Below are 18,390 nucleotides of genomic sequence, written 5' to 3' on the forward strand. Positions count from 1 at the left end.
ACCTCTAAGCCTGCTATCTTCATCACCAAATCTACCACTATCTCTAAACCTTCTTCCTCCATCACCAAATCTAAAACTACTTTTAACCCTGCTACCTCCATCACCAAATCTACCATTACTTCTAACCCTGCTATCTCCATCACCAAATGTATCACCATCTCTAAGCCTGCTACATCCATCACAAAATCTACAACCACCTCTAAGCCTTTTACCTTCACCACCAAATCTATCACCATCTTTAAGTCTGCCACCTCCACTACCAAATCTACCACCACCTCTAAGCCTGCTGCCTTCACGACCAGTACTACCCTTACTTCTAAGCCTACCACCTCTGCCACCACATCTACCACCATTTCTAAGCTGGCTACATCCACCATCAAATCTACCACTACCTCTAAGCCTGCTACCTCCACCACCAAAGCCTACCACTTCCACCACCAAATCTACCACCACCTCTAAACCTGCTACTTCCACCACCAAATCTACCACCACCTCTAAACCTACTACCTCCACTACCAAATCTACCACCACTTCTAAACCTGTTACCCCTACCACCAAATCTACCATGGCTTTGAAGCCTGCCATCTCTACCACCAACTCTACCACCATCTCTAAACCTGTTGCCTCCATCACCAAATCTACCACCACCTCTAAGACTGCTACCTTCATCACCAAATCTACCACCACATCAAAGCCTGCTACCTTCATCACCAAATCTACCACCACCTCTAAGCCTGCTACATCCACCACCAAATCTGCAACCACCACTAAGCCAGCTACATTCAGCACCATATCTACCACCACTTCTAAACCTCCTACCTCTACCAACAAATCTACCACCACTTCTAAGCCTGCTATCTCCGCCACCAAATCTACCACCAATTTTAAGCCTACTACACCTGCCACCAAATCTACCACCATTTCTAAGCCTACTTACTACCTTTATTGCCAAATCTACCACCACCTCTAAGCCTTCTATCTCCACCACCAAATCTACCATTACTTCTAAGCCTGCTACATCCACCACCAAATCTACCATTACTTCTAAGCCTGCTACCTTCACCACCAAATCTACCACAACCTCCAAACCTGGTACCTCTGCCACCAAATCCACCACCACTTCTAAGCCTGCTATCTCCACCACCAAATCTACCATTACTTTTCAGCCTATCACCTCTGCCACCAAATACCATTTCTAAGCCTGCTACCTTCACCACCAAGTCTACCACTACCTCTAAGCCTCCTACCTCTTTCACCAAATCTTCCACCACTTCTGAACCTGCTACATCTGCCACTAAATCTACCATAACTATAAAACCTATGATTCCTACTACAAAATTAAGCTCCCCTATCAAGCCTAAAGTGCCTACAACCAAACCTATTACCATTGTCAGTTCTGTAGCTGGCACCAGTTCATCTGCCTCTATAGCTCCTGAACCAATTAAAGTTACTAGTTTCTCTTCCACCAGCCCTACTACTACAAAATCTGTGCCAATGACCAAATCTGTTGTGGAAACCAATGAATCTCTTCCTACTACAACCAAAGTTGCTAAATCTACCACCTCAGTATCTGTCACCACTAAAACAACTACTGCTTCTAATTTCTCAACAATTGTGACAAAAACTACATCTCCTATGACCACAGCATCAGCTTTTCAGTCTACATCTACCACTACACCCACTACTACCACTGCATCAATAGTACAGTCATACCATCTTTAATGACTACTACAACTCTGGCTGGAAGTACCTTAAAAGCTATGGATACTCAAAGACAAAGAAATCAGCCACAAACACAGTTCTCTCTACAACACCAGCAAGAAACACACCTGCTGCCACCATAGCTGCTCTAGTCACATCTGCCCCCAGAATCACTTCAACCCCTCTCATCAAGGAAGCTGCCTCCAATACAGTGGATCTGTCTACCACATCTGTGGTTTCAACTGCTTTGGCTCCCTCCACCACTTTTCTTTCAACAGCTTCTATCTCCATCACCAAATCTACTCTCTAAAACATGTCTGCTGCCACTAGTACCACCTCCACTGCTGTGGACACTGCAGCTCCCTCCATGACAGCACAGGCTTTCACTAGCACTTCCACTGCTTCTCCATCTGTCTCTATATTTACAATAACATCCAGCCCTACATCTGTCGATTCAGAGGTTGCTAACACTAACCCTGCCATTGTGGCCACAGCTGCCATGAAAATGACTACTTCTACCTCTACCTTAGAAGACACCACCACAGATTCTTTGTTTACGACTTCTGCTATTTCTGCTGCCCTTAGCACAGCAACATCCACAATGATCATCCCTGAAATCATCACAGATCTTACTTCCTCTTCCAGTACTGCTTCTGCTGTACTACATTCAACTACCAAAGCAGACCCTACAGCTTCACTCATTGATATCATGGCCACAACACTGGACACTGAAAATGATGCATCAACATCTAACTCTAGCACATCTGATGACCCTACACTTGATTATAATCCTGACACTACTGATTTCACCTCTGTGGTCTCCTACATATCACCTGCTGCCACACATCCCTCCACCTCCACAGATTTTTCTTCTGTCACACCATCTGCCACCACTGCTGTTCTTATTTCTCTTCCTACAATAACATCTGTTTCACCTATCACAGACATTGCCACCACCATACCTCCTGCCCTAAGCACGTTCACTCCTTCCAGCACTGCTCATCCTGCCACCCCCACAGCTGAGGTCGCCACCACACCTGCTAGCTCTGCCACCACTAGTCAATCCTGCCCCTCCACTTCACTTGGAGCAGCAGCAGCCACAAGTATCACCTCTGCTGCCACTAACATACCTGCCACAACCACAGAAGCCCCTGACACCTCTGCTCCCACAATCACTTCTCCTGTGTTGCTCCTGTCACCACCCAAGCTGCCACCAGCACAGCTGCTCCTTTTAGCAACACACAGATGGTCACAGCTACAGCTGCCCAATCCATCTTGTCCATGAAAACCACCAGCACCTCCCCTACCATCATAACCATTACTGCTCCCTCCACCACCTCACAGGCTGTCATTTCTTCAGCCCCATCTCCTGCTGCTGCCACCCCTGCTGCCACCAGCACTTCATCAGACTCCTCCTCTAACCCTTCACAGGCCTCCATCACAACATCTCCTGCCCTCAGCTCACCAATATCGATGAGTACCACTGTTGAAATCACCACAAATCCTATTTCCACTACATCTGACTCCTCTGCTCTTTATTCTATAACCACAGAAGACACCACAACTGCTTCTACTGACACACCAAGTAAACTGGCCACCACAGATAACAAGACAACCTTGGACTCCAGTACATTGGATGCTGTCACTGACTATAACCAAGACATTAGCACTGCTGCCTCTGTCACTACTCTTACTGCCACACCCCCTCCAGCCCCTTCTACCATCTCAGAGCCAAACCCCACCACTGATGGTGCCTCCAGCCCACCTGCTGCCACAACCATGTCTCTTCCTTCTTCCACTGCACAGTCTGTCACTTCCAGGGCTACCACCCCCAAAGCTGCCATTAACACATCTTCTACAGCCACTGCATCTCTAGCAACAGCAATCACTGAGGCCACTAATAAACCTCTTTCTTCCACCATATCTAGAGCATCTCCAGGAGCTTCCACCAGCACCACACCTGTTTCTACTAACAGTCCTTCCAGTAGCACAGAGGCTGCTCCCACAGCTACTTCCACATTGACCTCTGCCTCAACCCCATGCACCACCTCCAACATCTCAAGTATTACCACTGCTTCCTTCATGATTTCTGACATCTCACCACCTGTCACAGCCACTTCCACCTCATCTTTTACAGCTAGAGCCTTAACATTTTCTGCTGCCCCACTTGCTACCATGACAACCTCTGCTCCCTCTTCCACCATTCAGGCTGATGCCACCACATCTGCCACCACCACACCTGTCTCTACTACTTTCCCCACAGCCTCCTCCACATCAGCTACCACAAAGCCCATCACCTCCTCAGCTGAGGTCTCCTCATCTACCAATACCAAAAGTACTCCTGCTCCCACCAGCACCATGCAGAATGCCACTACCACAGCTCTTCCCTCCAGCTCATCTGCTGAGGCCACCGGCACAGCCCAGGCCACCCCAACCATTTTTTCTTTCTTAGTCACCACACAGTCTGTCTCTACCGCATCTGCTGCCACCACACCTGTCTCTTCTAACTCCTCACAGCCAGCCAACACAGCCTTTCTCTCTCTGTCTTCTGCCATATACCCCAGCACCACCTCTGCCACTGCAATCATATCTTCCTCAATCTCTGCTTGGGCTGACACCACCACATCTGCCACCACCACGCCCGTCTCTACCACTATCCCCACAGCCTCGTCCACATCAACTATTGCAGAGCCTGACACCTTCACAGCTGAGACCTCCTCATCCACTGATACCACAAGTACCCCAGCTCCTGCCAGCACCACACAAACTGCCATTATCATGGGTCCTCCCTTCATCTGCTGCAGCCTCCAGCACAGCCCTGGCCACCTTGACCTTTTCCTCTTCCTCAGCCACCACACAGTCTGTTTCTACCTCCTCTGCCACCACCTCTATCTGTACCATGCCTACCCCTGCAACCACCACTGTCACCACAGAGATAGCCACCACTACAGCTAATCTTTCTTCTACATCAGCAGCCACTACATTTTCTGAGGCCTCTTCCTCCATCACTGAGGAATCTCCCCCTGCTTTTCCAAGCACTTCATACACTGCTACTGACACTGCCACAGCTACTGCAGAAAATTCTACCACACCTGCCTCCACAACCACTCCTGCCACGTCTACAGGCACATGGGCTGCTACTGCCATACCTGCTGTCACCACTACATCTGCTATTGGCAGCACCACACCTACACCCACCATGACTGCAGCTCTCCTTTCCACTGCATTGTCACCTCAACCACTGCCTCCATTAGCACTACATCAGTGCCCACTATGCCAGCTACTGCTATAGCTATAACCCCAAGGGCACCCCACATTATTTCAGGTGATGCAACCAGTACACCTGTTTCCAACAAGGAGACCACCTCTGAAACCTTCATAACTCCAATGCCCACTGCCATACCTGCTTCTTCCATACCTGATGACACGACCCCTGTTGACACCACAGTTATTAACACTACAATCAATGCTGTCTTCACCACTGATACCACTTTAATACTCAGCACTAGCACATTTTATGACACTACACTTGAGATCACTGAGCATGACACAGCTATGCTCATATCAGATGTTTCTACAGAAAGTCGGGCTTAGAGCTAGAGTTAAATGGCCTTCTTCAGCCTATCTACCATAGAGCATGAATCACATGGGTGGGACTTCTGAGCCAAACTTTACCTGAAACCAAAATCTTAGATCCGTTACTCTTTCTTACAAAGATGCCAAATTTTATTACAACCAAAAATATTTTCATTTGTATTCTTAATATCAAAAGAAACGTTAAGAGTAGCATAGGTGTATTTCACTTCAGTACACAAACTAAAACTATCGTTTCTATTATCTACAAAATTAGAAAGACATCTTTAAACAGTGAACATTATTATGAACTTTTCTATACCCAAAAGAAAGATTTAAAGAAATTATGCCAAAAAAATTTTTGGTTTGGTAGATGAACTAAGAATGGCTTCAAGACAAAAGAATCCCTTTGTCTTTCTATTCAACATCCCTCCCTAAACTTTTCCATGTCACACAGAAAATGCAATTCTTCCTGTCATCCAGAAAATGCACTCTAGACTTGGTGGTGATCCACACAAAAAAAATATAAATCTTTGATAAATATGAACAATTAGCAATCAAAGTCAGCTGCAAGCAAGATAATTTATAAAGAAAAGTTAATGTTATTACTTAACATTGATAGATACCACTAAAAGATCCCTAATTAAAAGTCTTTATTCAATAAAGATCCAATAACAATTTGTAAATGAATCAAAAATATCCAGCATCATTTTTGAAAAATCGGTATGACTGAAGGAAACACAGAATGCAAGAAATCTGAGTTTCCATTGACATGAGACTGGAAGTAAGTTTGCACTTCTGCTTTTACTCAGCGTTCATTTGAATAATCAAATTCATATTAGCAAAATATTGTCTAAAAAAGATAAAGTAGCAATAAAAATTAAAATGAAATCTAATGTGAGACTTGAAGATACACTATTAGAGACATCTTCATTTTATTCCCACCAATCCTTGGCCTCTGAAAAGATAATTTTCAAAGGATAATTTATAGCTTTGTACCCCAGGTATAAATTAGTCATTCACTAGTCATTATGGAAAGAATAAAATTAGTCTTTCACAAAATAATGATCTAATAGTGGTGCAAATTAACTAAATTATATTACAGAAAAATGTAAAATAGGATATAATATTCTTTACCCTATAAATGTGATCCTAAGATGTTTTATGTGTGCTGATTATTTTTAATTAAATCATATTGAGTACTAAAAATGCCTATTTCATGCAATCTTTTAAATTATAATAAATATTCCTAATAACACAAAAATCACCTTGTTTTATCTGCTGGGTAGTTTTGAATTTTTATTCATGATGTTTGCTTTAAAAAGTATCAAGTAGAACATTCATCAAAAAACAAATATTCATAAATTTATTTTTAGGGATTCTGACTGAATATCTTTCATAGAGCACATACAACAGCAGACACTGAACAATTTACTTCAAGGCCCATGTAATTGTTTCATCATGATAAAGACCTTCTTATTAAAGAGTATGCATGAGCATTGCCAAGCAAAAGAAATACTTGCTCTTGTTGGGAAATCTACAACAAAGAATATCTCTTCTTGATGTTTCTCTAACTTATAAAAGTTTGAAATAACTGCCTTCTTTTGGGAAAATCTGAGAGACCTTTGATTGGTTCCAATTAATATGATATGTATGATAAATCAAGCACAATGATTTGATCTACCCACACATAAAAGAAACACTTGAATCCACCTCCAATACTTTATTTACACGCCCATGACTCTTAAGTTTGGGCAGATATTTGACTAGACTATATACCTGGATATAAAGTAAGCTGAACATATGATACTCCCCACATTTTCTAGGTGATAACATAACTAAAAAGCTTTTGAATTTATAAACACAAATATATAAACTTGTAGAGATGTCAAGTTGTCACCTTCTGTTTATAATGCTTGGTTTTAGTTAGATCTACATATATGCTTTAAATTATGTATTATGTGAAAAAAGATTAATTTTTAAATAATTCTCTTTTCTACCCTCATATTTTATAAAATAATGTTTTAAAATTCTTCAGGTTAGCTTTGATGCACCATGAAATATATGTCATATTATTTACACACATCTTTAATATTTTAATACTAGTCACTTACTACTAATGCATCACAGCCCACACACAGTTGGAAAAAACACTACCTTAATAGTTGCATTCAGGCTTGACTCATGAATTATCCAGCAAGCTTGGGTCCCAAGCTGCAAGAGATATCACCAGGAATGTTGAGAATTCAGTTTTCTGAAAACATGATGTCCCCGGTGATCATCTCTTCTTTCCATTCTCACTCTAGTCTTTGAGCTTTCATTACTATCAGGGCTCCAGACTTTGACTTAGCAAATCTGACTCTACTTTTCTCTGGGTTTGAACTAGAACTACAGCCATCAAGCCTATTTTCTTCCAGGCTCCCATTTCAACATTTTCTATTTTATACTCTTCAACTACCTTCTACTCCTAATAACTTCTTTTCTTTCAACTAGTTGCTCTCTTCATAAATGTATCTGGAAAGCAATTCCCCATGTCATACCAGGACAAAGTGAATCAACAAGTCAAGTGAGGTTAGGGGGAGAAAATGATCTACTAGAAATTAAGAAACATTCCTTTCAATAGCCATTGCAACAACAACAACAAAAATCAAAGATGTAATTATAAATTATCCAGAAAGCTAAAGAGAGATAAACAGTTCATTCCAAAATTAAAGCTAGAATCAAAGAAAAATTAAATTTTTAAATGTTATGTCATTTGCTTCTTAAAATTGAAGTGAATAAACTAAGCATTTCACTTAAGAAATTAGAAAAAATAACAAAATAATGCTTTCTTGAAGAAGAAAAATTAATAAAGACTTAAATATATCATATTTATAAAATAGCAGAAAATACAAATAAAGCCAAAAAACAGAAATATGCAGCCTGGGTAATATAATGAGACTCTATCAAAAAAAAAAAAAAAAAAAAAAAAAAGAGGTAGCCCAGAAGGCAGAGATTGCAATGAGCCATGATGATGCCACTGCACTCTCACCTGAATGACAGAGTGAAATCCTGCCTCAAAATAAAAAAAGAAAAGAAAAGAAAAATATGCAACATTAGGAATGTAGCGTGAGATAGAACCACAAAAAGAGAAGAAATGTAGCGTGAGATAGAACCACAAATAGAGAAGAAATGGGAAGAAATATTGGAGACAATTATGTATATCTCTGGAACATTCAATGTAATGAGTCAATGGCAATGAATGATTTTCTAGAAAAATTTAAATTATAAAAACTAAGGGTAATTGAAAAGTGTAATAAGATAAATAAAAGTTTACCACTTTAAAAAGCACTAGGTAGTTTTGACTACCATTAGTGGGCTTCTAAATACGTGACGCCATAACTAAAAACATAGGAAAGCTAATCATGTTTGTAAATTGAAAAGTATACTATCAAAATTGATAATCCTTCAAAATATGTTAAATTCTTATAATTTCAATCCAAATCCCAGCAAGAAAACATTGAAAACACTTCATAAGTTAAATGGCCAAAAAGAAATAACATTATCAACTTTATGTCAACAGATTTGACAACTTAAATGAAATTCAACAAATTGTTGCTCTTGAAAGACCAACTAACAGAAACTCTGACAGAAATAGATCAGTTGTATAGTCTATAAAATAAAATGGTATAAACAATTGAATAGACACTTCACCAAAGAAATACAAATGGCAAATAAGCAGTTGAAAGATGACCAATGTCATTTTTTATTAGGAAAATGCAAAATTAAAACTACAATAGGGCTCATTTGATCCCAAGATATCCAGGCTAGCCTGGGAAACATGGTGAAAATCCGCCTCTACAAAAAAATAAATAATTGGCCAGGCATGGTGGCACACATCTGTGGTCCCAGCTCCTTGAATGGCTGAGGCTGGAGAATCACTTAAACCTGGGAGGCTGAGGTTACAGTGAGCTATGATCACACAGCTGCATTCCAGCCCAGGTAACAGAGAAAGACCTTGTATCAAAAAAAAAAAAAAAAAAAACCTACACAAAAACACAATGGTTGGTAATAATATGGAAAAACTGGAACCCTCATACTGCTCTGATAGGAATGAAAAATGGTGTAGTCACTTTGGAAAATAGTTTGGTAATTTCTTTTATAAAAAAAAAAGAAAAAAGACATGCCCTAAATATTTGTCCAAACAAAATGAAAATTTATATTTACACAAAAATTTGTACTCAAATGTTCATAGAAATGATATATATACAGTGCATATGTGTGTATGCATATACACGTACATATATACATAACACACACACATACATATATAAAAATATATATACATACACACACGCGTATACATATATAAAAGAATCAGGACAGTATCTGCAGAGAACAGGAAACTAATAAGAACAATCTGAAGATTGAAAAAAAGGAAAAAACAGGAGATCAGACTTCCATAAATGAAAAACACAATTGCAACGTAAAACTTAATGGGCAGGTTTAACAGCTATTAGAACCAGCTAAAGAGAAAATCAGTGAACAAGAAAATTGGTCAAAGTAATTATTCAAATTCTAGCACAAAGAAACAAGAGATAGAAAATAGAACACTTAACAGACATGAAGGTTACAGTAAGAAAAATCCAACACATGTCTAATCAGAGTTACCAAAAATTATGAGGAAAAAAATAAGGCTGAAAAACAATTTAAGAAGATATTGACTACAGATTTTTCAGAAATGATGAAAAAGACCAACCCACAGTACCAGAAACCTAAAATTCCCAAGCAGGATAAATAAAAAGAAGTCCAAAACTAGACACAAGTGTCTAAAGACATGTAAAAGAATATCAATGACAAAAGAAAGATCTTTAAAGTTGCTGTAGAATAAAGACATTATCTTCAAAGGAACAACAGTGAGACTGACAAACAGCTGACTTCTCAATAACAGTGAAAGCCAAAAAACAATACAATTAAACCTTTAATAGCCTTCAAAAATAAGAGCAAATGAAAATAATTCTAGATGAATAAAATTAGAGACAATTACCATTTTTTAAATTCTTAATATATTTTAGGCCAAAGAAAAATGACCCTAAATGGAATATCCGAAGTTCAGAAAAACTGAACAGCAAAAAACATTGTAAATAAATGGGTCTATCTAGGCAAATATTAACTACTTGTCTTTCGGGTTAAAAACAAAGATTGAATTAAAACTACACAAAAAATGTACAGGTCAGAAGAGAGATAAAAGCAGTTATTCTAGATTTCTTATATTGTCCAACCATTAAGTAATGCCATTTGTTCACTGTAGATTTTGATAAGAATGTATGCCATAGAGGAAGTTGAGCAAGATGGCTGACTAGGTGCAGCTGGGAAGTGCCGCTCCCACAGACAGAAACCACAGTCTACTGCGCTAACAAAATTTGAACAAATCTTCAGAGAAAAAAAATGTTGAATGAGAATGGAGAAAAGATGTAGTTGCTGAGGCCGAAGAGAGAGAAAGTTGAGAATCCTACGTGAGGAGCCTGAACACTACAGCTAGTTCCTGGCTCTGAAGGGCACCTGGAGTTAAGAATCATTGCTGGGGAACTTGTTTAGAGTGGAACAAGTGGGCTTGTTTAGAGGCAAAAGGACACTGGCTTTTTGAATTGCCAGAGTTCTTGTGCTGATTCTTTCTGATCTTGGAGTGCTGATATTTCTTCAGTTGTGGAGTAGGGGTGAGTGAAGGGGCTGCGGGGCTGCTCACTCTTATCACCGGCCTCTGGGATCCTAGCTGCAGGGCAACCCGCACTCCCACGCGCATTTGAGCTGGCAGGGGGAGCTCCCTGGAGATTAGACAAAGATTGAGCTGCAGCGGGCACAGAGTGAGTGGAACTTTGAGTGTGGATCAGCCCCAGAAGAGCCTGGCCATAAGTGTCCACAGCCCAGTGCTGCCTGTCTCCCTGCCTCTGAGGCTCTGGCCGGCTAACCATCAAGGAGAAAGCAGGGCCTACTTCCCTGTGGGCCTGGTGCACAACTATCCTGCAGGCCTGCCTGCCCAACAGCTCCACCCACAGCTCTTACCCTGCAGAAGCAGGTACACAGTGCAGCCTCTGCTTCCCAGCCTGAAGGCTCTGCTCCACCTAAGTGCATTCTGGAAGGCTGGGAGTCCTTCCAGTCTCCCACCACACTGGGAACCCAATCCCAAGCGTCCAGAGGAGAAAGTCATGAGCAGGTCCTGGCACCCCAGGGTTGTGGCCTGCGGCTCAGGAGTAGAGACCGGGGATCTGTGCTCCGCATTGAATAGGGGAAGATCCCACTCTCTCAGAAAACTGAGAGAGCTGAGTCTCACAGGTTTGTGAACCGATGTGAAATCTAGATGTGTCTCCATTCACAAGGCTGGTCCAGTCAGGGTGTGGCCTATTTCCCTACCAGACCTCTCCCCAAGGGAGCCTCACAGCCCAAAAGACTTAACGACAAAAACAACAAAAATCACGGACACAGTACCAGTGATTGGAGGTGGCTCCCCCAAGGCCCACAAGCAGCACAGGCAAACATAGTGAGGAAGTCATCTCTCACCTCTTCCCACGGCAGAACACAGCTGCAAACAAGAAGATACACAAAGAACCTCACGGCTAAGAGCCTATCTACTGCCGTTGCTCTCGAGCGCCATCTACTGGATCATAGGCCAAACTATAAGACCAAAACCCACGTTCCTTATTCTTCCAGCTGCAAAACCAAGAGCAAGAGTTCAACAATAAAGACCCTATACAGAGCCTTAGTTCTCTGATAACTTCCAGAAACAGATCCCACAGAGCTCAATTTACACCACAATTGAAGGAATACCAGTCCTCCAAGATCAGAAAGAATCAGCACAAGGAGTCTGGCAATGCAAAAAGCCAGTGTCCTTTTGCCTCCAAACAAGCCCACTAGTTCCCTAGCATTGGTTCTTAACTAGTCCGAATTGTCTGAAATGATAGACATGGAATTCAGAATCTGAATGGCAAGGAAGCTCATCGAGATCATGGAAAAAGTTGAAACAAAATTCAAGGAAGCCATGCAATCTAGTAAAATGATTCAAGAGCTGAAAGACGATATACCCATTTTAAGAAAGACTCAAACTGAACTTCAGCTGAAAAATTCCCTACAAGAATTTCATAATACAATCAGAAGTATTGACAGCAGAATAGACTAATCTGAAGAATCCCAGAGCTCAAAGATCAGTTCTTCTAATCAATTCAGAGAAAAAAAAAAAAGAATTAGAAAAAATGAACCAAACCTCTGAGAATTATGGGATTATTTAAACATACCAAATATACCATACCATTTGGCATTTCTGAGACAGAATAAGCAACTTAGAAAATACAGTTGAGCATATAATCCACAAAAATTTCCCTAATCCCTCTAGAGAGGTCAATATGCAAATTTAAGAAATGCAGATGACCCCAGCCAGATACTATAGAAGATGACTATTCTCAACATAAATAGTCATCAGATTCATCAAGGTCAAGGCAAAAGAAAATAAATTTAAAAGATAGCTAGACAAAAAAGGCAGGTCACCTACATAGGGAACCTCATCAGGCTAGCAGCAGACCTCTCACCAGAAATCTTACAAACCAGAAGAGATTAGGGGCCCATTTTCAGTGTCCTTAAAGAAAAGAAATTCCAACCAAGAATTTCACATCCTGGCAAACTAAGCTTCATAAGTGAAGAAGAGATAAAATTCCTTCTCCGACAAGCAAATGCTTAGGGAATATATTAAAACTAGGCCAGCCTTACAAAAGGTCCTTAAGGGAGTGCTAAGCATCGATTCAAAAGAATAGCACCTGCTATCACAACAGCACACTTAAACACAGACGGCACAGGAACTATAAAGTAACTAACTGTGCAATCATATCTCCCTAACAACCATTTAACAACACAATGACAGAAGGAAAATCACACATATCAATGCTAACCTTGAGTGTAAACAAGCTAAATGTCCCACTTCCAAGACACAGAGTGTCAGGCTGGATAAAAAGACAAAATCCAACCATCTGTTGTCTTCAAGGGACCCATCTCACATGTAACAACACATACAGGCTCAAAGGAAAAAGGTTGAGTAAAATCTACCATGCAAATGAAAAACATAAAAGAACAGAAGTTGCTATTCCTATGTCGGGTAAAACAGACTTTAAATCAATAAAAAGTAAGAAGGACAATGAAGGGCACTGAATAATGACACAGGGTACAATCTAACAAGAAACTTTAATTATTCTAAATATACACTGGCCCAACATTGGAGTACCCAGTTTCATAAAATAATTTCTTATTGACCTAAAAAAAGATTCAGATAACCACACAATAGTGGTGGAAGTCTTCACACTCCACTGACAACACCCACATAATCATCAGAGACAATTATAAACAATTCCATGTGCAAAATTTAGAAAACCTAGGCAAAATCGATAAATTCCTTGAAGTACACTGACAGCATTAGACAGACCATTGAGGCAAAACACTCACAAAGGAACTTGGGACTTAAACTCAACACCTACCCAGTTGGACCTCATAGACATCTGCAGAACACTTCATCCAACAACCACTGAATATGCATTCCTCTCATCTGCACACAGAACATATTCTAAAATCAATCATATGCTCAGTCATAAAGCAAGCCTCAATATATACAAAACTATTGAAATCATACCAAGCACATGCTCAGACCATAGTGAAATAAAAATAGAAATCAATACCAGAAGACTACACACATATATGGAAATGAAACAACTACGCAAATATATGGATATGAAACAACTTACACCTGAATATCTTCTGAGTGTACATCAAAATTAAGGCAGAAATTTTTAAATTGTTTGAAATTAATGAACATATGAACACAACTTACCAAAACATCTAGGATGCAGGCAAAACAATGTTAAGAGGAACTTTATAGCCCTAAAATGACTTCACCAAAAAGTTAGAAAGGTATCAAATTAAGAATCTAACTCTGCCTCTAAAGGAACTAGAAAAAAAAAGAAGAATATACCAACCCCAAAGCTAGCAGAAGAAAATAAATAACTAAAATTATAGAAACATTTAATGAAATTGAGATGTAAAAATCCATACAAAAGATCAGTAAAACCAATACTTTGTTTTTTGAAAAGATAAATGAGATTGATAGATGCCCTAGCTAGATTAAAAAGAAAGACAAGATCCAAATAACGACAATCAGAAATGAAAAAGGCGATTTTACAACAGATGCTACAAAAAAAATAGGAAAGATCACCAGAGACTATTATAAACAATTCCATGTGCAAAAATTAGAAAACCTAGCCAAAATGGATAAATTTCTCAAAGTATACAATCTCCCAAGATTGAATCAGAAAGAGATTGAAACCCTGAACCGAAGAACATACTAACTAAAATAAGCCCTGAGCCAGATGGAGTCACAGCTGAATTCTACCAGGCATTCAAAGAAGAATTGATATCAATTGTACTGAAACTATTCCCAAAAATCAAGGAGAAGGACCTCCTCCCTAAATCATTCTAGGAAACCAACTTCAGGATAATACCAAAATCTGGCAGAAATACAATGAAAAAAAGAAAGCTTCAGAACAGTATCCCTCATGAAAATAGAGACACAAAAATCCTCAACAACCTGGGCATGATGGTTCACACCTGTAATCCCAGCATTTTGGAGGTCGAGGGAGGCGGATTGCTTAAGGCCAGGAGTTCAAGACCAGCCTTGGCAACATGGTAAAACCCCATCTCTACAAAAAAAAAAAAAAAAAAAAAAAAATAGCCAGGCATGGTGGCACATGCCTATAGTTCCAGCCACTTGGGAGACTGAGGTGGAAGGATCAGTTGAGCCTGGGAGATTGAGGCTGCAGTGAGCCATGATCATGCCACTGCACTCCAGCCTGGGTAACAGAGACCCTGTCTCAAAAAAAAAAATCCTCAACAAAATACTAGCAAATTGAACCTAGCAGCACATCAAAAAGTTAATACACCACACTCAAATAGGCTTTATTCCTGGAATGCAAGCCCACTTCAACATACACAAATCAGTAAATATGTTTCACCACATAAACAGTATCAAAAGCAAAAACCATATGATTATATTAATAGATGCAGAAAATCTTTCAAAAAGATCAAACATCCCTTCATGATAAAAGCCCTCAAGAAACTAGACAACCGAAGGAAAATATCTCAAAATAATAGCCATGTATAACAAACCCATAGCCAACATCATACTGAATGGGCAGAAGTGTGAACCCATCCCCTTAAGAACTGAAGACAAGGATGTCTACTCTTACCACTCCTATTCAACATAATACTGGAAGTCCTAGCCAGAGCAATTAAGCAAGAGAAAGAAATAAAAGGCATCCACGTAGGAAAGGAAGAAGGCAAACTATCTCTCTTCACTGACAATATGATTCTATATCTTGAAAATCCTAGACCTTGCCAAAAGACTTTTAGAATTAATAAACAACTTTAATAAAGTTTCAGGATACAAAATCAACATTAAAAAAAATAGTGGCATTTCTATACACCAACAATATCTAGTCTGGGAGTAAAATCAAGAACACAATCTCACTACAATGACCACAAAGAAAATGAAATATCTAGAAATAGAGCTAACCTGTGGTTCTGCAAGGAGAACTACAAAACACTGCTGAAAGAAATCAGAGATGACACAAATAAATGGTAAATGTACCATGATCATGGATTGGAAGAATTAATATCATAAAAACAGCCATACTGCCCAAAACAATTTACAGATTTAATACTATTTCTATCAAACTGTCAATGTTATTCTTCACAGAATTAGAAAAAAAATATTCTAAAATTTATATGGAACCAGAAAAGAGCTTGATTAGCCAAAGCAATACTAAGCAAAAGGAACAAAACCACAGGCATCACGTTACCCAACTTCAAACTATACTACAGGGATACAGTAACCAAAACAGTACTGTACTGGCACAAAAAGAGACACATAGACCAGTGGAACAGAATAGAGAACCCAGAAATAAAGCTGCACACCTACAATGATCTCATCTTCAACAGTGCTGGCAAAAGTGAGCAATGGAAAAAGAACTCTATTCAATAAATGATGGGTGGAATACCTTACCGGCCACATGTAGAAAAATGAAATGGGATGCCTGCCTTTCACCATATACAAAAATTAGCTCAATATCAATTAAAGATTGAAACATAAGACCTCATACTTACAAATTCTAGAAGAAAACCTGGGAAACGCCACTCTGGACATTGGTCTTTGGAAAGAATTTATAACTAAGTCCTCAGGAATTGCAACAAAAACAAAAATAGAAACATGGGACCTAATTAAACTAAAGAGCTTCTGCACAGCAAAGGAAACTATCAACAGAGTAAACAGACAATCTACAGAATGGAAGAAAATGTTTGCAAACTATGCATCTGACAAAGGTCTAATATCCAAACTCTATAAGGAACTTAAACAACTCAACAAACAAATAAAACAAATTACCCCATTAGAGAGTGGTCAAAAACATGAACAGGTACTTTTCAAGACATCCAAGTGGTCAAGAAACATGAAAAAATGCTCCCATCACTAATCATAAGAGAAATGCAAATCAAAACTGCAATGAGATATCATCTCATACCAGTCAGAATGGTGATTATTCAAAAGTCAAAAACCAACAGGTACTGTCAAGGCTGCAGAAAAAGGGGAATGCTTATACACCATTAGTGGGAATGTAAATTAGTTTAGCTACTGTGGAAAGCAGTTTGGAAGTTCCTCAAAGAAGTCAAAACAGAACTACCATTCAACCCAGAAATCCTGTTACTGGGTATATATCCAAAAGAAAACAATTGCTCTAGCAAAATAACAGGCGTACTCACATGTTAATCACAGCACTACACACAAGAGCAAAAACATAGAATCAACCTAGGTGCCCATCAACAGTGGATTGGTTAAAGAAAATGTAGTATACATACATCTTGGAATATAAGCAGTCATATAAGAGAACATCATGCCCTTTGCAGCAACATGGATGCAGCTGAAGGCCATTATCCTAAGCAAATTAATGCAGGTACACAGAACGAAATATATATTCTCACTTACAAATGGAAACTAAACATTGAATACTTATGACTTAAAGATAGCAACAATAGACACTGGGGACTACCAGAGAGAAGACAGAAGAGGTGAAGGTCAAAAAACTAACTTTGGATACTTTGTTTAGTACCTGGGTGATGGAATCATTCATACCATCGGCATCATGGAATATACTATCACCATCATGAAATATACTCACATAACCAACCTGTACTTGTATCCCCTGAATCTAAAATAAAAGAGGAAGGAAGGAAGGAAGGAAGGAAGGAAGGAAGGAAGGAAGGAAGGAAGGAAGGAGGGAGGGAGGGAGGGAGGGAGGGAGGGAGAGAAGGAAAGAAAAAGCAAAAGCATGGAGTGGGCATGAGGTCTGTTGAAGCAAATGGCACAGATGAGGACAGGGGAGCAGAAGATAACAGATAATGGAAATGCTTGAAAGCCAAGTTAAGATATTCCACTGTTAATATGTTTGTGGAAAGTAGGAAATCATTGCAGTGATTGAAGAAAGGAGTCTCATGCTCTAACTGGTATTTCAGTGAGGTCAATTTACCATGTGAAGAATAAACTGGAGATGACAAAAAAGAAAAAACAGAAGTCAGAGCAGTAACCAAGAAGCTAGGACAATAACCTAAGCCACTGATTCTCAAACTCGCTTGTGCTTCAAAGTCACCTGCTGAATTAGGTGTTTGGGTCTCATGTGCAGTAAGTCTAAAGTGCCACTAATTAGAAGGGATACAGAAAGAAAAAGAGATTTCGAAGAAATGTAAGCACTTTGCTTTGGGGCACAGTCTTTTTACAATGCACATGGAACATGGAAGTTAATTTAGTCAGCAGGCAGTTAGAGAAGTGGGTTCTAGAATATAAGAGAAAGTGTAATTGGAGAGTCATTGATATCCCATTCAAAGTAAATTCAGGTTGAAAATGCAAAAATAAAACAAGAAGTTAATTGTTTATAGACTCTAAAGCTTCAACTGAAGTACATATTATCCCTTTTTTTTTTTTTTTTTTTTTTTTTTTTTTGAGATGCATCTTGCACTGTCGCCCAGGCCAGAAAATGCAGTGGTGTGATCTCAGGTTAC

At 39.4% G+C, this 18,390-nt stretch overlaps 1 protein-coding gene across 1 annotated transcript; it reads left to right on the top strand.

Moving 5' to 3' along the window:
* The first annotated feature begins 256 nt into the window (after positions 1-256).
* On the top strand, positions 257-970 carry LOC116537309 (integumentary mucin C.1-like). The gene has a single exon (XM_032259377.1). It carries the CDS (start codon positions 566-568, stop codon positions 968-970), a length of 405 nt encoding a protein of 134 aa, XP_032115268.1. The 5' UTR covers positions 257-565.
* The last annotated feature ends 17,420 nt before the right edge of the window (positions 971-18,390 follow it).

This window comes from Sapajus apella, unplaced genomic scaffold, assembly GCF_009761245.1.
Source record: "Sapajus apella isolate SASKATOON/1434 unplaced genomic scaffold, GSC_monkey_1.0 scaffold108, whole genome shotgun sequence".
Lineage (NCBI taxonomy): Eukaryota > Metazoa > Chordata > Mammalia > Primates > Cebidae > Sapajus > Sapajus apella.